At 40.0% G+C, this 25,327-nt stretch overlaps 2 protein-coding genes across 2 annotated transcripts in view; one reads left to right on the top strand and one right to left on the bottom strand.

Moving 5' to 3' along the window:
* The window catches only part of lrrc7 (leucine rich repeat containing 7), a 645,519-nt gene that overhangs the window by 599,240 nt on the left and 20,952 nt on the right, over positions 1-25,327 (top strand). The gene's annotated exons all lie outside the window — the stretch shown is intronic.
* On the bottom strand, positions 1,051-24,784 carry ptger3 (prostaglandin E receptor 3). The gene is made up of 2 exons (XM_003223040.4): positions 23,365-24,784; positions 1,051-5,612 (listed from the first exon to the last, which is right to left on the bottom strand). Exons 1-2 carry the CDS (start codon positions 24,247-24,249, stop codon positions 5,325-5,327), a joined length of 1,173 nt encoding a protein of 390 aa, XP_003223088.3. The 5' UTR covers positions 24,250-24,784; the 3' UTR covers positions 1,051-5,324.

Below are 25,327 nucleotides of genomic sequence, written 5' to 3'. Positions count from 1 at the left end.
GGAAGGTAACGGTGCTCTATGCAGTCATGTCGGCCACATGACCTTGGAGGTGTCTACGGACAACGCCGGCTCTTCAGTTTAGAAATGGAGATGAGCACCAACCCCCAAAATCAGATATGACTGGACTTAACATCAGGGGAAACCTTTACCTTTACAAGGGGGGGTACTGGGATAGTGATACAAAAGGTTTGCTAGGGTAGATCCTCTCCCACCCAGACTCAGCCCATCCCCGCCGAAGCAAAATCCCAGCATCCCCCGAATCAAAATTCTGGCTACGGGACTGGTCTGGATAACTACAGACTGTCATTTCTCCCACAGTGCCCCTGTTACAGGTGACATTTTGGTCTATCAGAAGTCATGTTTTAACAGACAATAAGGCTGTTTTGAAGTGTGACTCTTCCTGAAACAAATGGATTGAAACGTTTTTGGAAAGGATCCATGCAATTGTGTTGTGCTGTACTGGTAAGTGCCCAGAAGGACACCTCAACAGGCTGCATGTATTACACCACTGTCATTAAAAAAGTTTGCTTTTAAAATGCATAATCATTCTGGAAGACTGTCTTCATCATATTTTTATTCACCTGTTTCTACTTCATTTAAAAAAATGAGAAAACATTGGAAAAGTTAAAATGCAAAGTTAATAATGATTCTGCCTTTTCTTAAATTTCAGATGACAGCTCTGAAGAATAATGAAGTACATGCTGGGTGCCAACCTGAATAGATTCAGAAAATATTAATGGCATTCACAGCAATAGGTTTACTCTCTGGTTTTTACAGGATTCAAGGAGTTCTTCCTTCAAAACCTACATATTTTTAAACGTAAAGCTTTTATTTTCTGGTACAGTCCCACTACTACTTTATGATGTTTCTAGTGCATACATAACAATTTATCTTCAATATCCTTCTCACCCTTCAGGATAGAGGAAGCAAGGTAGACAATTACAGAATGAGGAATAACTGTTAATAGTTTTTGTTGAAGCAATTTCAGAGCGACATTTAAAAAGAAAAGCTATGAAACAAACTTCATATATTTATCATTCCCATAATGAATATATTCCACTAAGCAGGTTTATTGACATTTAAAGTAAAAATGTCCTGAAAAACGTCCACCATGAGTTGAAGTTTCACAATAACAGCCATAAGTTAAGACAATGAATGCAAAGTCCAATAAAATTTATTTAAAGAGTACAATTTACACAGCAGCAAAACCTTCCATTGTATGAACTAAATGCAGCCTCTCCTACACTGCCCTCATGTTGGTATTAAAATATTTTCCCATGTTCTGATCTGTGGATGACAACATTAGAAACCCTTTTAAATTATAGAACATCCATGCATCATGGAAAGGGATTTCTTTATCCTATACATGTCTTCTTAGAACTGAATTCAATTATAATCAGTGAAATTTACCCTCAAGTGACTGAATTATTTGAATGACAGGCATATGCTTTAAATATTTTGCCAAGACAGAAATATGGTGAGATTATATTTGGAAGATGAAAGTTTACAATCCCAATTTAGATCCCAATTTGTTTGAAAAATATGTGAAAACCTTTGCTACCTAGGACCTTATTCCATAGAATTCCTTTATAAAAACAATGTAGTAATTAAACAGCAATAAGGAGCAAATCAGAATGTTGAAAGCATTAATTTTTAGTGCTGGCTAGTCAGTTCTGGGATTTATAGTGTCCCCTCCCCAAATTAACTTTCCAAGTTTCAACATAAATTGTTATGTCTCATATATGGTGGTTTTGTCTAAATGCAAAAAGGTGTATGAAACAAGAGACAAAAGCTTCTAATCACATCAACTTTGTGATTATGTACCAGTTTTGGTAAAAATGAACCAATTTGGTAAAACAATATAGGAAGAGAAAATAGCACCAAGGATCTTTATAGACTTTCAGTTCAGCCCAAAGATTTTCATGGTGTCTTCCTAGAACAGAATATCAAATACTCCAAAAGGAGAGATATGATTGTGATGCGAAAGTTTGATATCCTGATATCTGCTGGAAGTCAAATTCTGACAGAATGTAAAGGCTACCCCCAACATTTAAAAAAAAATCTCACTTGTCTTGCTGTCAATTAAATTGTCCAGAAAATAGAAAAAGCAAAATGTGAATAATCAGAGAGATGAGCATCAGAGAGAGTAAGTAGTCAACTAGTTGCAACCTTCAACAGACAGACATTCATTTTCTCTTGGAATTTTTCTATGCAGAAAAAAGGAAACCTGAATGCTTTTAGACAGAAACAGGGAACTTTTAGGAAAGCCAATTTGGAAAAACTTAAAGAAATATTATGTGAACTTCCACAATTAGATATGCTAAAAAATAAGGATGTCGATGAGGGATGGGGATTTCTTAAAAATTAAATCCTGAAGGGACAATAGGAAACAATTTTAAGAAAAAAAGGGATGAGTCTAGGAAAATCAAGATATGTGCAGAAGGAACATTAAGATTAAGATTTGGAATGGGCATGCAGAGGGAGAAGAAATAGTGGCAAATCACTATAGAAGAGTAGAAACTAGCAGTAATTACTTATTTATACAAGTCATGGTACTAAATGATAAAAAAACATAGTTGAGTAAGAGTCATGTGTAAAGGAAGTCTGATGAGAAGTTTGAGAGATGATAAGATAGCCAAATATCTCCAGACTTTTGAAGGACAGCAATGTATCGAACAGGATTGTTTTCTACTTTTCCAGAGGATAGGACTCAAACCAATGAATTCTAATGACAATAAATGAGGATTTTGATTATACAGGCCATCCTGATTATAAGAGCTGTTCAACTGTGGAATGCCCATTGTAGTTTGTTAATTAGTTTTAAACAGAAGTTTGAATAGTCATGTACTAGAAATGCTTCAAGTACATATAGTACTTCCACTGGAAGGACTCAGAACCCATTCAAATTCTACATTATATTTCTATGAATTGCTTCTAGAAGTGGTCATGTTTTTTTTTAAACTATTACTTAAAAATTAATTGCATGAAAGTGGAACCCAATGGAATTGCTCTGAATTAACAAAGGCACTTGAAGTAAATTATGAGCTGCATAATGAGGAAACTAATTTAGCTGATCAAAACTCGTTAATATTTTATTAATATCTTGTTAGTAATGGATGAATCATAGGAGATTCTCTATATAATACAAATGTCTATGTGTACTTTATGGATACCAATTGTTCTTTATTAATTTAACCCTTTAGAAGTATTTTTAAAAGACAGTGTTAGAGTCGACTGATCTTGATAAAATTAAATTTATGAAAGCTCTCTTCATTGAAATTGGTATTTTATTACAAGCACCCTCCTCCTGTTTTTAATTCCTTATTGTTCTAATGCCAACCTATTACCAGGACTGTAATTATTTCACTCTCATACAGAGAACTGTTTAAGGTATATAAAAAACAAAATCTTCCCTTTTTGAAAGGATTGCTGTTTGCTGATCTGTCTTCAAAATAACCAACATAGATACAGATTTTTATGCTTAATGAAATAAACTAAAAACATTTTTCTGTAAACACATGAAGGTTCATAGACTCATTGGATGGACATCACTCCAGAAGGAGAGCAATAGGTTTAATAGAATCCACCATTTGGATAGAGACAGTTTAGAATATAGTTGATTAGTCCTAATTAAAGTATATACTGAATCAACTGTCAAAGAACCCAACACGTACATAAATCCCATTGCAATCCTTGGTCTGCTCTAGTTGGGACTAACAGTAGGATTTGGGCTGCTGAAAATGAGGTCCCGGGCACAAATGATACATGGAAGAATATAAAGAGTCTAAGGCCCCATCTACACTGTCACATAATCCCGTTTTTGAATCCAGATGATCTGCTTTGAACTGGATTATATGGCAGTATAAACTGATACAATCCAGTTCAAAGCAGATAATCTGGATTCAGGACCTGGATGATATGGCAGTGTAGATCCAGCCTAAATTAGCAGGCAGGTACACAAAAAGAAGGAATGCAAAACTTTAAAAGCATCAAAGGGACATTAGAAACATATTCCAATAAAGATGGATATTACTTCATAATGCAACACTATGGTAAGTAAGTGTCACATTCAACTAGCACTGAAGAAAAGTATTAAGTAACTGCCCCCTAGTATTGTTTCCAAATTGAACACCATTTTTTCCATTTTTTCTTTGTTTTCTCAGTGTCAAAATGTTATAGTTTAATTTCTGTGATAATGAGTTATCAACTGCAAAAGAACTACATCTCTGAGAAATAAGCACATGACTTCTATAAAGAAATTAACATATAAAACAAGTAAAGAAATCAACATTTATTTAGAAAGGCTCTTAGTGTTTAAAAGAAATGCACAATTATTGTGGCAGTTCTTTGCATTTCATAGTTCTGCTACCCATATAACTTTAAGGAACACTGCCAATCAGTAATCTACACAATTGTGTTTTCCTTCTTCCAACTCCATCCCATCTGTCACTATTAGAAACAATGTGGAAAAGGTATATCCTTTCCTCTTTTCAATTAAATGAGTGTGTCAGGGGTGAGAAAGCAAGGAAAGTTACTCCATATTGGATCTACAATCAAACTTCTAATTTAAAAATCAGATTCTTCTCAAATACAAAAGGAAAATCCCAAGTGTTTTTGGCACAACACTGCATTCTCATTTGTGAGTTTCAAAAGACATAGGATGTACATTTTAAAAAACATTTCTGTTCTTTTTTAATCTACCCAACCATGAAAATAAATTAGTTTATAGAGGGACGTTCTCATGCATCAGATGTCCAAATTCACAGTACGGAAGAAGTTGTCATCTCTGGTACTATGAAAGTAGAACAATGGGACTTTCTTCTCCTACTGTCAGTTCAAATCCTCAGCATTACTTGAAAACAAGTTCTAGAGAGTTTCCCAGTCCTTTAGAGAAGGATCTTTAGATGTACAGGGGATTGAAGTAGGGAAGGGAGTTTGTCCTCTTTCCAATTCTGATGACAAAAGCAATTGTATCATTAGATACACCCCACTGGCCAAGAAATGGGGAATACGTAGCTCTCCAGATGTTCTTGACATCACTCCCAACATCCTTCAGCACTGGCTCTTTTGGTTGGGGAACATGACAGTTTTAGTCCAAGTACATCTAGAACAGAGGTGTCTTACTTCTGACCCTCCAGATGTTTGGGCCTCCAATTCCCAGAAGCCTTAGCCAGCTTGTCCAATGGCCAGGTATTCTGGAGGCTGAAGTCACAAACACCTGGAGGTCCACAAGCTTGACACCACTGATCTAGAAAGCCACATGTTTCCTGGCCTTTGAAAAAGCTGAAACTCCTTGGAGGAAAGCTGTTGACATGCCGGCATCTTCATACAGTAGGGTGTGTGATTTTGTCTGACAACATGAAGTGCTGTCCTTTCCATTTGTCCTGAGAGCAGCAGGAGATAGCACTTGCTATTTGGCAAAACTTTCGCAGAAGGATCTTTCTAAGCAGCAAGTAAACCCAAGGGTCCAAGATTTGATTCAGTGAAGCCAAGCGAACAGCAGTTAAGAAGACATTGCACTCTGGCTGCAATTCAGAGGTTTGGGTTCGATTGCAGGAGTCTTCACATTTATCCATAATGGTATGATTGAAGGCCACTTTCAGCATCATAATCTAAGAAAACAAGAGGGAAATCACATGTTGTAGAGAAATGGTTAATCATTTGGAGACATTCCTTTATATGAAACAATATTCAGCAAGACTGGAGTAATGTGATAGCATCTTCTAAAGTCACTGAGGCTTTTCAGCTCTTCAACTGCCTTCAGACTACTGAGCTGCTTTAATAGGCCTATTAAACTATTTTACATTCCAATTCAGATTCTCATTTCTATAAATATAAACTGATTCAAGAAAGTTACACACTATTAAGACAAAGTAAAACAAGAACATAGTATCCTTGTACTTGTAAAACACTAGATTTTTGTATTTCTTCCCCTTTTTGCTGTACTTTCTGTGTACAAAACCTTTCACCTTCATGTTCTGTTATGTATTTAAACATTTTCAACTTAAGGCTTCATTTCATGATGATACCTTAATTCATAGGTTTGAAATTACTCTTTAGCAGTATAATATATGGCTTTGAGGGGATGCTTTAGTATGCTTAAGGTTGCAAGACACTTTAATTGTTGCAGTACTAAAAAGGCAGGAAAATTAATTAATTCATTGATGGCAGATGGTGTTTGTCTCACGATTTCCAAAATGTAAGGCGGAGCTAAAACCCCCCCAGAGGTGACATAAATGAAGCCATTCTTCACTCTTGTTTCTCCTGCCCAATGTCTTGATTGATATAAAAAGGATTCCCAGGTTTCAGAAATACTAAAGAGACCTGGTCACATTTTAATGGGACTCTGAGAGTACACTAAAATGAGGATGATGAGATCTGACCATAATGACACATGCTTTAGTCACATCTAGACTGGATTGATGCACTTTATTTTGAAGAGCCTTTAGAAACTGCAATTGGAGCTGTGAGAATGGTTGCTGTGAGGATGTGTTTGTGTGTTTGTTTATAGGATCATGACATATCTCCTTTAAGAGATAAACAAGTGACCAAATTTGTTTCCAGAAGCAATTCAAAATACTGGTAACGATCTTCCAAAACTTAAGTTAGATAGTCCCTTGGATTGCTTCGGAACCAGCTTGTGCTGTACCAGCCTGCTTCCACCCAAATATCTGAGGACAGAGATTTTCTCTATGTTCCAACCATAGAAAAAGTGCACCTGATGGAGTTAAGAGAAAGGCTTTAAGTAGTGTCCTCCAAGACTAGCTCTTTTTGACAGTTCATGGTGCCTGCATTTAGACTTCACCCATTTCTTGGAAATACATTATCTCAGACATCTGCATCTGTCCACTTCAAAGTAGATTATGGATATATTAAAAATACACCAAGGTAAAGGTTAAGTTCTTATTTTGTATACAGAAATAATACTTTGACTTCAGCTAAAGTTGCTCGCCCACTTTTATTTTAAACATATACGATCAGTCCTTTGACTGCCTATATCTTCAAATGAAGTGACATTGTGGAATTGTTTTTTTAATGTAATACAAAACATTTCTTAAACTACACTGCTTTTTGAGTGGGGTGGGGGGAAGTTACAGTTTATTTTTGCACTTATCATTTGTCCTTTGAACCATAACATCAACCTTGTCTCCCACTGCAGATGACCTCAAAATGGCAGCCCTGCAGCAGTTAGGCAAACAGTATAAACACATATATAGGAGGACAGGATTTTGTTGTTGTTGTGCCTTCAAGACATTTCTAACTTATGGTGACCCTAAATGAATCTATCATTCGATTTTCTTGGGCTGAGTGTGTGTGAATTGTCTGAGGTGGGTTTCTGTGGCCAAGCAGGAAATTGAACCATGGTTTCTAAACTCTCAGACCACTACACCACATTGGCTTCCTTCCTTTTATTAACTTCAGTGGTCATTGAGCTTTGTTTTAATATTTTATTCTGGAGCTGCTTATTTGCTCAGTCAGCACCTCAGTTCAATTTGTTTGAGGAGAATATCAGTGAGGCAAAAAAGAGAGCCAATGGACTATGCGAGGGAGGAAACTTAGATTAAGAGAATTTCTCGCCATAGCTGAATTTAACACACTAGAGAATTACCCAATACCCATTGTCTCTGTACTGCTTTCCCACTCTGAAATTACTAATAACTTTCAAAACCACTCTGTGCATCATGCTGTGCTCTTTGGGGTAAAGTGCTTGTTACATTTCATTTCCAATAAATTGATTTTTACTTTTTCATATAAGACCCAAACCACTTCCTTCACAGCTTGACTGTTAAAAACATTTATACCAAAGATAGACCTGGAAAATAAGCAATGATTACGCCTACATAAAGGTTCCCCTCTCATAGGAGAAGCAATGAGGAAAACAGAAATACAGGTGCCAATACAGGGGGAGCATCCCTTATACAGAATTCTGAAATCTGAAATACACCAAAATCCGAAATGGGCTGAAATAGTCATCATTTTGGGAAGGTCTAATATACACCAACTTTATTTTATGTACAAAATTATTTAAAAGCCTATATATAAAATTACCTCCAGACTAACCACTTCATCACATTTATTTTGGGAAGCATTGGCCCACTGCCCATCAGATGACATCATCTGGAAGCCTCTCCTCCAACTTAAGGGAAAGAGTCGTACAACACTTCCCTCTCAATACAGGAGGCTTCTCCAGGAGGGCAATGCTTTCCCCATGTGATGGAGAAAGCATTGTCAAGAGGAAGCTGTGTGTGGGGCGACAGATTCACCCAGCTACTCCCACTTTCCTCCTGGATGCCAGGCGAAGCTTTGCCTGGCTAATATGATAAGCTCATATGTGTATAAATTGTTTATGAAACAAATGAATTTTGTGTTCAGTCTTTGGTCCCATCTCCAAGATATCTCATTATGTACATATATGAAATCATCATCATCATCATCATCTCAGTTTCTTCTCTTAAATGAGACTCTAAGCAACTTACAATACTAAAACAATATGGGTATTCCAGAATGAAGTCGCAAAATAGTTCTGGTTCTAAAAAATTTGGATAAGACCTATTCAGCTTGTAATTTGAAACCAATGGGGAAATGATGAAAATTCATTTGAATGAGACCTAACATTTTGAGAGAGTGCATCAGCCTTCTGCAGTGTGGTGCTCTCCAAGAATTTGATGCTACGTCTCCCATCAGACTGGTTGGGACTCATGGGTGCTGTAGCTGAAAGAATGTGGAAGTCACAGTGTGTTCAGTCAGGTGCATATCATCCATTGCAAGGAATCTGACCTTCTTAACAGCTCCGTTAAGACTGAGGACTCAGCTGGACTGGTCACTTAGGTAGGTGTGAAACTGGCTCAGTCTCATGGCAGCTAAATGTGGCCTTACCCAGGTTAAACTAAGGAGAAACCATGAATCCTGCCCCAGGATTCAGGCTGCCACCCAACTTAGGGGCAAGGAAGACAGCTGGGCCAGTTTCCAAGTGGAACTAGCTGTAACTGTGTTAATTGCCATACCATGTTCTAGGGCTCAGGCAGCCTGGGGACACAGGACGGCAGCACCCTCCCCATGTAGTGGAACTGAAAGGTAATTTGATTTGTCAGAAGGAATTATTATTGGAGGCCAGTGCCTCATTTTGACCTCTCCTTGGTTCATGTCCTCCCTGAAGACTAGGCTTAACTCCTGCCTGAAATAATCAGGCAACATTGAACCACTAAAATTCCTATGCAATTGAGCCTCCTCTGGAATTATCCATCAGGGATATACAAAATAAGCACCAAGAAATATTAAGGCAGCTGCTGTTGCCGATATATCTCAGGAATAATAACAGTGGAGCTATTGTAATGCAGTTCCAAAATTGTCTCCTTGACTGTCTAGGTTTTACCATCTCTGGGGAGTTCATTGGCAGGTCAGATCTTCTTTATTGTTGCTTGGTGTACCTTGAGAAATTAACATTTTTGTGTGTATGATGCTTTGCCTAGTTCGAACTGCCCAGTCCTTCTGAATTGGAAGTTCAGAGTAATCAAGCAGTTATGTTCAGCCTCAGATTGTTTGGCTAAATCACTGGCATTAGAAATTGGGTTTATCATGCAGTTTGGCAAAACAATACTCCTTCACCATGGGACTGCAGTTTTACTTATCTCAGATGTTAATCTGTTTGTACTGTTGTTATCCACTTCCTTCCTTGTTCTTTTTCTTCTCTTCCCACAAAGAATATTGATTTTAACAGACACTTTGCTGCATAGCTCTAAAAGCAACCAAGCACAGGTCCGGGGCTGGCATATATTAATTTTTTTCACAGGCTTTATTAGAAGTGCTGGTGGGGAATCTGTTAATTATAGTTAAAAATGGATAAAAGGACTGGAAAAGTTATTCCTCACTTATTTCTGCCATTCTTTTGGCTTTGTATATCTTAGAGGTTCTCTGACATTAGAACTCCCCAACGGATGAAATGGGAAAGTTTTACCTAGGTTGTACTGTTATGTCAATTTTCCTGAGAGCAAATATTGTTCAAGTCAGTGGAGTTTGAGTAAATATAACATGGCAAAGGCGAAACTACATGACAAGGGGAATGAGGTCATGGCTTGCCCACATAACAATTCCCCACACTTTCCATATTTCTAGCACTGAAAAGTGAGACACTGAAAATTGTTAAGAGCGTAAACTGTTACATTTGCTTGGTCTTATCTCACTTTCTTGGTAACTTTGCCTGCTCCTTTTCTTGGCAAATCTAAACCGTATTTTTAAATGCTCTATCAAAGTTTTTTGATTTACTGCAATACTAGAAATTTGGAGATTGGAGGACGATTTCATTTCGAAAGGCATAGTTGTGACTGGGTGGAATGCATTCTCTTTTTATGCACTCTAGCATCTATACCAGAGTTCAAATCCTCCCCAAAATGAAGCAGGGGGATGCTAAAATGATCTGGCAAAATTGGATCACCAAGGCCCCTTCTATACTGCCATATAAAATCCAGATTATTTGTTTTGAACTGGATTATATGGCAGTGTAGACTCATGCAATCCAGTTCAAAGCAGATAATGTGGATTATCCAGTTTGATAATCTGGATTATGTGGTAGTCTAGAAGGCGCTTGAGACTTCTCAGGAATCATCTATCAGAAGTATACTAAGCACCTCATCACACTAGAGCTTGGATTCACTTTAAATTCACTTTAGGGAGGAGGCTTCAAACAGCTCAGCCAGACAAGTCCTGGGCCTCACCAGACTACAAACCCCAGAATTCTGCAGGAGGCAGAAACAGGATTTATTGTGGATTCATGCTCTAGTGTGATGAGGCAGTAAAATAATCAAGCACAAAGAAATATTTAGAGACACATTGACATTTATTTCTCTTAGGAATAATAAAGAATGCTTGTAATGTATCTTCTACACACTTATTTGGGAGTAAGCTACAAAGGAGGCACTTGGAAGTACATACTGAGTATATTATAAGGATATTTCAATGATAATATGGTTTGAAAAAGAACTTGCAAGTCAGCAAAATAAATAACAACCTACCTGCCAATATTGAACCCACTTCCCATCTTAAAAACAGTTCAGATAGTGGTGTGGTTCTGACTAGATGCTGATCAGGAGCCTCCTTCCCAACAGTATGCCCAATTGACCTATCTACACTCCTGCCTTGTAAATAAAATGGCGCAATGTCTAGCTTTGCAGCCACATGCTTGGCTTGGCCATTATCCTCCATGTGCTTGAATGTTGGGGTTCAAATCCTTGTTTGCCCCAAAAAAACTCTGGGCCCTTTCACACAGCCATATAACGCGGAATATCAAGGCAGATAATCAACAATATCTGCTTTGAACTGGATTATTTCAGTCCACACTGTCATATAATCCAGTTCAATATGGATTTTATACAGCTGTGTGGAAGGGGCCTCTTAGGTTCATCTTAGGATCACCATGCACTGGAGACAATTTGAAAGCACATGACAGCAAGAATTATCTTTCATAGAAGGACTGCTTGATTCATAGCTAGAAAGTCAGGGAAGCTTGGAATGAAATATGCAACTCCCAACCCCTGCATTAATTCTACACTACATATATTCTAAGACCTCTCTGTTTAAAATAATAGTTTTGGATGTTCTTCCTCATTAAAACATTTTGCCATCTTCTTGCCTGATCCTTTCAACTATACTCTGTTGTTGCTCAGCCACATGTGTAATGATTTTCATATGTGCAAGACTATGTTCCTAAGTTTGAAAGAGAGAGGAAAGACGTGTTTGAGTTGTAGATATAACTCAGTATTGAAAGATGCTGCAAATTTATTGTACGACAGAATATCTCTGAGAGCCACTAGCTATAGTTTAAAGAAAGATAATTAGTCAGAAATAGTCATGATAATAATATAATGTTTTGATAATTAAGCACTCTGATCCATTTGTAAAAGACTTCTGCTATCCCATTACTTGAGATTGAGAGAAAGCAGCCTAGAGCCTATTTATGGTCTCATTCCAAGCTCATTGCCAGAGCCTTAAAGCAATTAGTTATGAACTCATTTATTTTTCCGATAATAATGTAATGCTGTTGCAATGGCAACTTTGGGAGTCCCCTGGGCAACGTCCTTGCAGACGGCCAATTCTCTCACACCAGAAGTGACTTGCAGTTTCTCAAGTCGCTCCTGACACGAAAAAAAAATAATAATACAAAAATGGAAACTTAACTAAGAATAACATATCCCTTTCTGTGATGTAACTGTAATGCTTGTTAGTTATTTTGAAAGTTGTTGAGTGTAGCCTAAGAGGTAGAGGAGGAATGACACATGTGTCGGGGGCTAACTTGGGTTTTATCTCTTGCTCTGTAATGTGGACTGAAGAGAGGATAAGATTAGATAGAGAGTAGATGACTGGCCCAAATGCCAGACTGTTATTTTAGTGATCAATTGAAAGATAATTATTTTAGTTGCTTTAGAGGAATGTGAAAGGAAAGTTATTTTTAAACATATTGTAACCTTGTGTTGGGTGCTTGGAATTATAACAGCAAGAGTAATGTTCCTAGCTCTAACCACGGTTTGATTTTCTGCTCTTCATTTGTTTTGGCAGTTTATGCTTGTAGGTTTCATTCTAAGAAAAGTCTAAAGCAGATTCTCAAAGCAGATAATTTGGTGATATGGCAAGAGTGAACTTTTCATGCTATCAGCGATATTCGGAATGCCCCAAACCATGTCTGAAAAACTCAAATGCTGTCACTTGATGGCGTAACTTATGCTGTCAGACACCACCATGGACTTTCTCCCATATCAGACCAGACCACAATACCTAAATATCAGAAAATGTGACAAGATCAGTGCCTATTTAAAAAAAAAAAACATCTACGGAAACTGCAGTGCATGCCTGTAGTGAGTGCATACATAATGATGCGATTCAAAGCATCATTATAACTGGGTACTGACAGTTCTGGCTGGAGAGCATGTGCATTATAAGATTCTAATTAAGTAAATTAGCATAGAGTTTAAGCTTGAAGGTATATTGATATAGTACACATAAGCTGGGCCTATGAAATGGTTTTTTGTGTGTGAATAGTTATAGCTTTTGAAGACAGCTCGGAAATTGCAATTAGTGCAAAGATCGGCAGCCAGGTTACTAACTGGGGCTAGCTATAGGGAGCACCCCATGCCCCATTAAAGCCACTCCATTGGCTGCTGATGAGTTTCTGGTTCCAATTCAAAATGCAGGTTACCTACAAAGCCCTACATGGTTTGGGTCCAGCCTATCTTCGCGACTGCATCTCCCCCTATGAACCAGGACAGGCTTTAAGATCTGCCGGAGAGGCCCTCCTCTCAGTTCTGTCTCCATCTCAAGCACGGCTGGTGGGGTCAAGGAAGAGGGCTTTCTCGGTGGTGGCCCCCCAGCTTTGGAATGCCCTCCCCAGAGAAATTAGGCGAGCCCACACACTGCAACATTTTCGGAGAGTTAAAAACGTGGCTTTTCAAGCAGGCCTTTGACAATGTTTAGGTACCAGCTAAACTGACTGGTGTTTACTTTGACACTTTAACGTTGACATTTTAAATTGGTTTGTAATTGGGATGTCCAATTGATTGTATGGCCCCATTTAAATAAGTGACTACTTGTGATGTCTCATGGGCCTTGTAGTCCCGTTCCTAGTGCTATTGTGGCTGATGAGGAGGAAAATTTGGGATTTCCACCGGTTCAGCTTGAATCGGAGCCTCGCCACCTGGAGGATGTTTGTCCTCAGGAAGTTAACCAAACAAGCCTTGGGCAGAATTCTCCCCCGTTTTCCCGAAAAGATAATTATAATAGAGATAGAGGAGCCAGGGAGGCTAATCGCCGGAGCCTCAGGATTGCTGCCAGACAATTAGCTGATTAGGTCTGCTTCCCTTGGGAAATTCTAAGGAGTCATGCATCTGGACAGAGTTTGGTTTCCTTTCTTGTTCTCCAGGGAAAGTGTTCTGTTGGCGGGAAAACAAGATCCTATATAGGGGTTTTGCCGCAAGGGGAACCTTGCGGAGTCTGTTCAGCTTGAGGAGAGAGATCGTGTGTAGACTTCGTACCCCAGTTCCTTGTTTCACGGATCAAGTTTCCAACCTAGCCTTGTTTCACGGATCAAGATTCCAGCCTTGCCTTGCTTCACGGACTTCTATGGACTCAGTTCATGTTTCATGTTTGCCTTGTTTCAAGTTTGACCTAGCCAAGTTTCAAGTCTTGCCTTGTCTTGCGTTTTACCACGGACCTTGCTTCCTAGTTTCAAGCCTTGTTTTCCAGTTTCCTTCGGATTTACCTTAAGCCACGAAAGACTTTGGACAGTTCCCCGCACTATTGCTTGGCAATAGTGTGTGTTTCGGTCAAGTGGATTATAACTTTGAACTCTAATATCTTATATTGGACAATACTTTCCTGGACTATATTTGGCCTTTCCTGAAAGGTCTGCTTCTGAACTATATTCTTCACTTGTTTTTATTGACTTTATATATTTCTTTAATAAAGATATTAGATAGAATCTGGTCTCTGTGCATGGTTATTGGTGCTCTGCAGCCTGGATCCTGACACTACTGCCATGTTTTACTGTGCACTTTATTTGAGTTGAGCTTTGTTAATTTCTGTTATGTTACGGTTTTTTGTAAATTGGCGTATTATTGATTTTATAAATGCTGATGTATTGTATTTTATATGTTCTGTGGCACCATTGTGTGCTACATTGTAAGCTGCCCCATGTCCCTATGGGAGATGGTGGCAGGGTATAAATAAAGTTGTTATTATTATTATTATTATCAACACAACGACGTTGTATGGCACAGCAAACAATATAGATATGCTGGATTTCGTTTCGCAAAACCACAAGTTTATTATTATTATTATTATTATTATTATTATTATTATTATTATTACTATTATTATCCCCCACATTTGTCGATTTGACCTTTGTAGATTTAATTGAAAATGCTATCTCTAGGTCCTCCAGTGTGACCTATAGTCATGCTACAGAACCTAGAAATTTCAAAAGAGAACATGTGTGTGGTCAAAGCTATTAGATGCATTGTTAAAGATCAGGTGTGCAATTTTCCAAGTTTGTCCCATTGTTTCACCGCTTATTGACGTCAGGGCTCTCTCAAAATCTCCTTAGAGATATTATGGTAGAAAGAAAGGATGTTGTTAGGTGTGCCCTGTACCAATTCTAAATATCAGGTGCTTCATGTTTTTAAAAAATCAAGTCAAATTGAAAAGTTTCAGCTGTATGTTTTTTACCTAATTCATGAGAATTTCATTTTTCATCTGTCTTTCAGAATAGCTTGCCATTTTGACAAATACAAGTCTTATCCATCCAGTTAATTACTGAAAATATTCTATAGCAACAGAACCTGATGGTTCTTCACTTCAGTGAGGTTTATCAGGGACCTTTTAAGTGGCGTTAGATTTACGATGGGCGGGTTTTTATAGAGGGAGCTTAGTGAAAGAGAAAAGAGAAAGCAAATGCCAACTAATCCATGGAAAAATCAATACCTCTTTGCCCTTCATCAGAATGTACCTAGTATTTGTCTTGAGTTTAACAAGATGAAGTTAGATTGCAAAGTTGTTTTAAGCACTGATTGCATTTCGTGGTTAATACATGGAGAAAGTGAACTCACGATATACTGGTTGGTACTTAGATTCATTATTCAGAAATGATTTAGTAACGAGAAACCTGGTTTTCCTAGCAACAATCCAGATTTGCAGAATGAAGAGTTAGGGTGGCATAAAGTGGTATATATTGAGTGGTAAATATAGTGGTATGCTGCACAGGAATTTGGAAGATCTTGGTTGGCAAGGACTCCTTTTATCTCTGAGCTCTTTTGATTATACTCTGGACAGTGCAATATCTGTCATTCAAGAGAGTTAGGGCCACAATTTATTAGCTATCAGTTGAACTACTAGTGAACAGATCAACAGTCTGTCAGACTTGATCCAAATGAATGCTTTAAGAAGGGAAAGTTGCTTGGAAAGATAAAGTTACCATCTCCCCACTATTATTGCGCTTGCAGTAAATTAGAATGATGCAAAGGAGTGTTTTCTCAATTTTGGGTTCTATGTATATTTTGGACATTTGTTCTAAAAACATTTGACCATGTTTAGTCATATTCCTTGATTATTCCGGGTACAAAACACGCAGAGGCGGTCCACCGGCGAGGCCAATTAGGCACTTGCCTGTGGCGCAAAACTACCGGGGGCGCAGTTGAGGCGCCCCCGCGTAGGCACGGTGCCGCCACCACCACCACGGTGTCCGTTGGCCAGGCCAGGCTGAAGGAAGGCTTGAAGGCGGGCGGCGGGCCCAGGCCCATCGCCCAAAATGGCCAATGGTCCTGTGCGCGTGCACAGGGCTTCCCTTCGCCCACACGGACACGGAAGGCTGCGCATGCGCACAGGACCATTGCCCAAAATGACTGATAGTCCTGTGTGTGGGTGCAGGGCTTCCCTTCGCCCATGCAGACACGGAAGGCCCGCCAGCCACCCGTCTGCACGGGTGAATAGAAGCCCATTTTGGGCAATGGTCCTGTGCGCACGTGCAAGGCTTCAATTCATCCATGCGGACGGGTGGCTGGTGCGCCTTCAACCCGCTGGAGAGCGCGGCCACCACCCGGAAGGCGGGCCCGTACCGGCGTGCGCCCACCTACCCTGCGTGCTGGCATGCGCTGCGGCCGCGGCTGAAGTCTGCAGCAAGGTAAGTGGGGTTTATTTTTCAGTGATCGGTTAGTGGGGGGGGGGGGGTGCCAAAATTCGGGGGGGGGGGGGTTGCCAAAATTCTGTTCGCCTACTACTAAAAATTATCTAGGGCTGGTTCTGAAAACACCTGATTACTAAGGCATGCAGTGAAATAACAATGACAAGCATTCACCTCCACCTTAAATAGTAAAAACATTAATACTGTCCATATACTAAATGATGCTGGAATTTTCATGGCTAGGAAAACACTAATATAATGGCATAGTTCTGCCACAGCTTTTACTAGGGGCTAAGTACACATTATTGACCAAATGTCATTTTATGAAATTCATTCTTTGATGAATTGATTTTATTTTTGCCTCCCATGACTAGCCTTTCAGCATAGTATCTAAACATAGTTAACATTTTTTAAATCATAAAGATTTCAGTAGGATATTATGACTTATGTATACAACTATTACATGAAAAATATTGGGACTTAACTTCCTCTGAACTTGCCCTCGGCTTGCACCCACTGTGTCTTTCAAATACATGCATCCCTTTCAATGCACTTGTTGACCCATTGGACTGAGTGTTTGTTTTGGTCCTGGTAAATCCCACATCAGGTCTGTGGTAATCACAGTTTCTCAGGGCACAAGTATTACAGTAGAGTCTCACTTATCCAGCATTTGCGTATCCAACGTTCTGGATTATCCAACGCAGTCTGCCTTTTAGTAGTCAATGTTTTGTTGTCAATGTTTTCAATACATTGTGATGTTTTGGTACTAAATTCGTAAATACAGTAATTACTACATAGCATTACTGCGTATTGAACTACTTTTTCTGTCAAATTTGTTGTTAAACATGATGTTTTGTTGCTTAATTTGTAAAATCATAACCTAATATGATGTTTAATAGGCTTTTCCTTAATCCTTCCTTATTATCCAACATATTCGCTTATCCAACGTTCTGCCAGCCCGTTTATGTTGGGTAAGTGAGACTCTACTGTATATCTTAAATAAGCTTTTCTCGTTTATTTAATACTGTAGTCCCAAAAGCTTACCATTCACTCTCCTAGATTTGTCTCATGAACTGAAACATTAATTTCACAGCCTTTTTGTACAAATAGCTAGCTACCAATGGAGAAGGATCTCAACTAAACTATGATTCCAAGGAATTCTGTAGCTATTGATTGCATATATGCCCAGTCTACAGCTTTTTAAAAATAAACTTTCCAAATATGCTGCCAAAAGAGATCTACCAAGCCCTGTCATTAAGCTATTTGGCTGTTATGTGAAATGTTTATAAAGCCATTTCATTAAATGTTTCAAGAGCTCTTCAGGTTTTTTTTGTTTTTGCTTTTTATGTTTAATTGCTGTTCTAATACTCTTATTATTATTTTTAATCTATATTTTAAAAATTGTGTGTATTTTTTTTAAAAAAATCTTCAGTGCATCAACACATGATTTAAATATTGTTGAATTTATCTCTTCACAACCTTGCATTTCTTCTTAGCGAATAGTCAGGACATAAAATAAATACATTGAAACAAAATGTGTCCAGTACTAATATGCACTTCATTGAATTAATTTATCTCAGGACCATAGACAGCAATTACAAGGTTAAATGTCTTCTTTGCTCCTTCTATGCTTACTCTTAATTACCTGCCCCCCCCCCCCCACCTCAGTAATAGTATTCATATATGTAAAATTTGCACATTAAATAAAATTGATGTTTAACACCGTACTTGATTTGGCTCTCATTATCCAGTCACAAACTCTTAACTCATTTGATCCTACATCACAGGTACCCATAGTATGATCTATTCTGTATGCACCTCAAAATTCCATATATTTCTACTTCTTGGCAAGGTTTCCTCTAAGTGCTGCTCATGTTTTCCTGAGTGCGTCATGCCTACCTAACTTCCAAGAATTCTATCTGAAGTTTGATCTCAAAGGAAAAGACAGATAAGCTGATATAGTATGGTATGCCCAGGAAGGGTGTGTATCAGTTCTTTCCCGAAATACCTATTTCATGTATTCTTTGGAAAATTACTTGTGCTTTCTCTGGATGTTATACAGGTAGTCTTCAAGTTATGAATAAGACAAGTTCTGTAAGTTTGTTCTTAAGCTGACTTTATATAAGTTAGAAGTGTTTAAGTATATAAGTTAGAACAGGTATATTTTAAAATGTAATTCTAGCTGTGTGTGTCTATAGCTTTGGAAAGTATAGGGAAGGATTAACACTCCTGTGGTGTTGGTTTTGCTGTCTGGGCCCCTCTTCAAGAGATTTCTCCTTACTTTCTGTCTCTGTCATAATTGGATTTTGAAAACGTTGGCTTGTTGCGGAAACAAGGATTGGCGAGAAAGCTTCAGAGGAGACACCTTTTCCCATGATAACCTTTTCAGGAGTGAAAATTCCTTTTCAGGGGTAGATTTCTCTCACTTCCTGTTACCTCGCCTCCATTCTTAACTATGAGTTGCTTCTAAGCGGATGTTTGCAACTTGGAGACTGTTTGCATTTGTGCTACAGCAACATACACTGCACAAACATTCATATATAAATGTATGCTTATGTGCCTTTAAGTCAACCTATGGTGCATTAATTTAATAGCATTTTATTGGGTAGGAATAGAGGGAGGTGGTTTTGCCAGTTCTTTCCTCTGAAGTACAGCATGATATTTGTTGGCAGTTTCCCATCTAAGTACTAACCAGGGTTAACCCTGCTTAGCTTTCAAGATCAGACAGGATCTAGTGCCTTTATAGTGTTTAGATAGTCAGATGCAACACTGCTCAAGGAGATGTGCTTTGTCTTAGTTCCTAGAAGGCAATCCAGTAATATTTTCCTTCCAGGAAAATCCCAGCATCCGAGATAAAATGTCTAAATACAAAGACACAAGAGCCAGGATTCTACATGTACAAATCTGAGTGAATGGAAAATTTCTCACATATGTACAGACAAAACATAGATATTGTACAAACAATCAACCAGTCTGAAAGATTATCTGGAGCCAAGCATAAATAGCTTTGTCAGATGCTTGGGAACTGGGGATCACAAAATGTTCAGAAGAGGAAACAGGATGGCTGTTTTTAGCTGCTGGTGGTACAAGATTTGGCTAGTGCAACTGTCTTATGTATGGGTCAGCTATACCCAGGGTTTGTTGAACATTAAGGGCACTGTCCCCAAATCCGTTCTTTTTGCAGGTTCTCACTGTCAAAGCAGAGAGTCAATGTGTCCTAGTGTTCAAACTGTGCTATTAGGATTGTCACTCAGAGATTACACACTCTGGATCACCCTGGGCCGGTCATTATCTCATACCCTAACCTCCCCTGTAATGCTCTAGCAAAGCTCTGAGCTGGGAAAAAATAATCGGGTCTACTGCTGTGAGTTTCTTGGAGTGGGAATGAAAATAATTACACTACTATTCATATGTGGCAAAGGGATAGCTAAAGTATTATTTTGTTCTTCCTGCTCACATAAACATTCTAAAGATGTCCTCTCCCCCCCTCATCATCTACCAACTACTTTGGAGCGGCATGGCTGAAAGTTCAGTTGCTCCTTTGTGCAATACCACCAGCGCTGGAAAAAAGCAAAATGTTTATTGTAATACTGATTATATTCGCTCGACAGTATAAACAGGGACTTTCAAAGCTGAGGCATTCTTTTGCTTGGCCAACTTAATATAGAACTAAAGCCGCCTTGAGTTCCCCTTGGGGTAGAGAAAGGCGGGATATAAATATGGTAAATAAATACATAATAAATAATAAATACAGACCGACTAGACAGCGGCAGACCCACGTATTCTTAGTCAGGTGGCTGGCTCGTGATTTCTATGAAACTGAAAGTGGGAAAGGATTAAAACTCAAGGAAAGTGGACACGAAGAGGGGACAGGACTCTTCCCTAACATGCTTCTCTCTTTCAATATCTGCCCAAATATTCCTTATTTGTTTTTTCAGTTCTTAAGACCAAAAGTAAACCTTGCAGAGAGAGCAACAGCTGAAGAGCAACAGATCTCATTTTTGTTGTGTGCCTCCAAGTCATTTTTGACCCTTGGTGAATCTATCAAAGGGGTTTCTTGGTAAGATTTCTCATGAGGGGTTTGTCATTGCCTATCTCTGAGGCTGAGAAAGTGTGACTTTTCTGAAATCATATGCTGGGTTTCCATGGCTGATTAAAGATTTGAACCCCAGTCTCCCAAGACCCTAAATATACCATGATGGCCCTTAGATTTATTTTCTGAACCGTGCATCACATTTTAGCACAAATGGTATTTGAAGGGGACTAACAAAAACAAAAATATAAAATCTATAAGTCTAAGAACAGTGATGTGAAAAACCCAGAATTTTTTGGTCCTTCAGATGTTGTTCAAGTTAACCTTAGCCACAATGGCCAGTAGTAGGATGTGGGATTGGCAGTGAGGGCCATGCCTTGAGTTAAAACAACAGCAGCATATTTTCCAAGGCCATCTAGGTCAGCTTTGACCTATTGGCTTATATAGCCAAACACCCGTCGATATGCTATAAAAGCATCATTTTCTGTCATTTGGGTGGGAAAAGCATACAGAAATGTTCATTATTCCCTTTTACTCAGTCTTGCTATCCTTAAATCACTTAAATCCTTGTTTAGCATCATAGATGGGAAGCAACTAGCTTGTTGCTAGCATATACTGACATACTTATTTCCCAATTTTTTCTGGTAACTGGTTGTAAACAGCTACATATCAACTTGGCGCTCAGTATGGCTCAAAAGAAGCTCTTCATTCTCTAAATATTTACACATCAAGAAAAGCAATCTCTGACTTAAATCACATATAACCTTAAACCAGAATGGGTCTTGACAATTTGTATCACATGCCTTCTCTAGAAGACTTTTAAGCAGGAAACAAGTAATGATCTCAATCTTCCTGGAGAGGTGACAGAAGTTCATAGCTGAGTAGCACAGTATATGCAGAAGATTTAATGAGAATGCAGATTAACTGCATTGAACTGGATTATATGGAAGTTTAGACTCATATAATCCATTTCAACAAGGTTCAATCTGCATCATGTGAGTCTACACAGACCATTATAATGCAGTTCAAACTGGATTATATGGCAGTCTCACAATATTGAAAGGGCTGCAAGTTCTCAATCCTGCAAGTTCTAGAGCATCTTTATATATGTCAGACTCAAGATAATGTTTTATGATTGCAACTCACCCCATGTGATATTGTCTAGATCTGCTGCACTGGACCTGGGGTTGAGAGGAGTTACAATCCAAAATGCATGGGAAACACCAGAAGTGGAAAGCTGCTCGACAGAGCTGCAGTCAGTCAATGTGGACAAAATTCAGCTAAATAAACAAACACCACTTGAAAATTCAAAAGGCAGACTCCTTCTTCTACTATATGCACCAAACTTTCATTCCTAGAAAAAATCCTGCAAAACCTGTTTGAGCCATGGTGAGAGATGAAATCAATGTGGGTATAGACATGACAGACACAGCTAAAGCTTGATGCTAGAGTTTGATCCAATTAGGAAAATGAAGAGTGGAGTGGCTACAGGGTACTTTATCGAGATATATAGTTACAACCAGCCACCAATATCTATCTGTATATTGTCAAAGGCTGATCAGAATCACTGGGTTGCGGTGAGTTTTCTGGGCTGTATGGCCATGTTCCAGAAGCATTCTCTCCTGACATTTCAACCACATCTATGGCAGGCATCCTCAGAGGTTGTGAGATGATATCTATCTGTTTGCCTGTCTCTATATGTGTGTGACAGCTGCCTAAGAGAAGACATTATAATGGGCTTTAGCGATATTTCAGAAAAATACCATCTCTCTCTAAATCACATATAGGGAGCAAAGCACACAAGCGGTAGCATTATTATGACCCCCCACCCCCACCCCATGAAAATTTGTTAAAAGTTATAGACAGTTGGATGGGGAGATTTTTGTCCTTGCCTAAGAAAACACTATGCAATTCATGGGATTATCATTAGTCAGAACCAAACATGGTAAATCTGTCCAAGTGTTGGACAATGTCTCTGGAGACCAGGGTTCAGTTCACTGCTCTGAAACCCACTCGATGATCTTTGACAAAATCACACTCTCAAGACTACACAGAGTGTAACTGAGTTCTAACAAGCCTTGTTGTTTGGTTTGATATTGTGATATGGCCTAAGGGCTAATCAATAAAATTGATTTATTATTACACTCTCAAGCACCATAGGGTCAATAGAAATGGTTTGAAGGCACACAACACCATCATAAGTTGGCAAGTGACTTAAGGGTATGTTTATGTGTCCATACAAGTACACACAACATTCTCATTGGATTTCAGAACCAAAGTTATATACAATGAAATTCATCTCTCTCTCTCTTTTGAAGCATATGATTTCTCTATTTCATACCACACTCTTTTTTGTGTGGCTAATTCTTTCTCCCCACAAATAGGAGAAGTGTCACTCACAGAGGGCAGAGACAGACACACAGAAGAGAGGCAAAAGCAATTGGTTCAATGTTTACAAAGCTCAGCTGGTGCTAGATTTTGGACACTTTTGATATGTTTTAATTGTTTGAAAGACTACTTTAATGGATATGTATATTTTTTACAGATTTATAATATTGTGTTTTACTGATATTGTTATTATCTGAATCTGGCATTGAATTATTGCCATAGTTTGTAAGCCGCCTGAATCCCCCTTTGGGGTATAAGTATAGTAAATAAACAATAAACCTACCAAGAGTGGAGACCAGCAGGCAAAGAGGACACACATGATCCCCAATAGCTGGAGCAAGGTTTCCGTGGTGATCCTGCCCCACTGCCTCCTGGACTGAGAGGCCGAGCTTTTGGATCGACACCGACACACTAAGGCAACAATGGTGGCCACGTTGCAGGCCACGGTGATGCCAAGCGAGAAGAGTCCCAAGAAGGCAAAAGTGGAGGCGAAGATGATGTTGGCCACCCGGGGCTCTTGGGGGTCCTTCATGCTGATGAAGCACCAAGTGCCAGGCCACTGGAGGGTGTACTTCCCCACGCCAACCAGGGGCAAGAAGGCAAAGGCAAAGGTGGCCAGCCACACGCTGAGCAGGACCGACTTGGTCACCCGGGTCTTCATGTGGCCGGTGTACCAGTGCGGGGCCCGGATGGCCAGGGTGCGCTCGACGGCCATGGCGCTGGCGATGAAGAGCGGGCAGAGCCCAAAGACGGTCATGCTGAGTCCGAAAAAGGAGCAGAGGTGGAGGGAAGGGTCCACGGCCCGCCAGTTTCTCTTGGCCAGGTACACCGAGATGACCACGGGGCTGGTCAGGAGCTGTCCGGTCAGGTCGGTCAGGGCCAAGGAGCCGATGCAGAGCAGGAAGGACTTCTTGCGCTGGTTCTCCTTCTTGTGGTAGGCGCGGTACACCAGCAGCATGGCCAAGCCGTTGCCCACCATGCCGGTGATCATCATGGTCAAGGGGAAGACCACCGAGACGGAGCCACACTCCTCTTCCTCTGGCTCTATCCCTCCTCCTCCTCCTCCTCCTCCAGGGAAGACGGTGCCATTGACCTTGGCCATGGCTGAGGAGTTGAGCCACCCCTCGCCGGGGCTGCTGAGGTGGTAATAGTAGTAGCAAGGAGTCATGTCGAGGAGAGCCTCGGCGGAGAGATGCGGCTGCAGCCCCGTCCCATGGCCAGGAACGCACCCCCGACAGCCACAAAGAAGAGTGACGGGGCAAGGAGAGCCCTGCGCTTTTATAGGCAAAGGGGGCGGGGCCTCGTCGGCTCCATTCTCCAAATCACGCCGAGGAATGGAGGGTGGGCATCTCCCGCCCGGATCCCCACCTCTCCGGAGGGTCTTGCTTCCTTCCTTCCACTCCCCAGGCGTTTGAAACTTTTGAGCTCCTGGACCCAAGAAGGGGGCTTTGCTTCCCCGGGACTGGGGATTCTGCTCCTCCAAGTCCCGCAATCTCCTGTTGTCAGTCTCAAACCTGGCTTTTAAGTCTCTGTCCCTGGAAAACTTTCCTCTTCTTCCCCGTCTCAGCTTCCACCACACTCGGAGACCTCTCTCCTGCCGTTTTTTCTTCCACTGGGGACGAGAAGGTGCCCTGGCTTGCCAATGCCGTTTCTAATCGAGGGAAAGAAAGCAAGAAAGCGTCGCGCAGGGACGTTGAGGCAGAACCCAAGCCTCACGGAGCCCTGGCCAGGGATCACCGAGGCAATGGCGCCACCCAGCGGAAAGCCACGGGCACTCCCAGTCCAAGGCACCAAAACAGACGGTCTCCAATGTGTTGTCGAAGGCTTTCATGGCTGCAATCACTGGGTGGTTGTGCATTTTCAGGGCTGTCTGGCCATGTTCCAGAAGCATCTATGGCAGGCATTCGCAGAGGGTGTGAAGTCTGTTGGAAACTAGTCAATTGGGACTTACACATCTGCGGAGGAAAGTCCAGGTTGGGAGAAAGAATTCTTGTCTGCCTGAGGCAAGTGTGAATGTTGCAATTGACATTATTAGCAGTGAATTATCTTGCAGCCTGGCTGCTTCCTGCCTGGGAGAATTCTTTGTTGGGAGGTGTTAGCTGTCCCTGATTGATCCTTGTCTGGAATTCCTGGGGTTTTTGTGTGTGTTGTTCTTTAATCTCCTGATTTTAGAGTTTTTGTAATACTGGTAACCAGATTTTGTTCGTTTTCATGGTTTCCTCTTTTCTGTTGAAATTGTCCACATG

This window comes from Anolis carolinensis, chromosome 4 (assembly GCF_035594765.1).
Source record: "Anolis carolinensis isolate JA03-04 chromosome 4, rAnoCar3.1.pri, whole genome shotgun sequence".
Lineage (NCBI taxonomy): Eukaryota > Metazoa > Chordata > Lepidosauria > Squamata > Dactyloidae > Anolis > Anolis carolinensis.
This window is presented reverse-complemented; position numbering and strand designations above follow the sequence as displayed.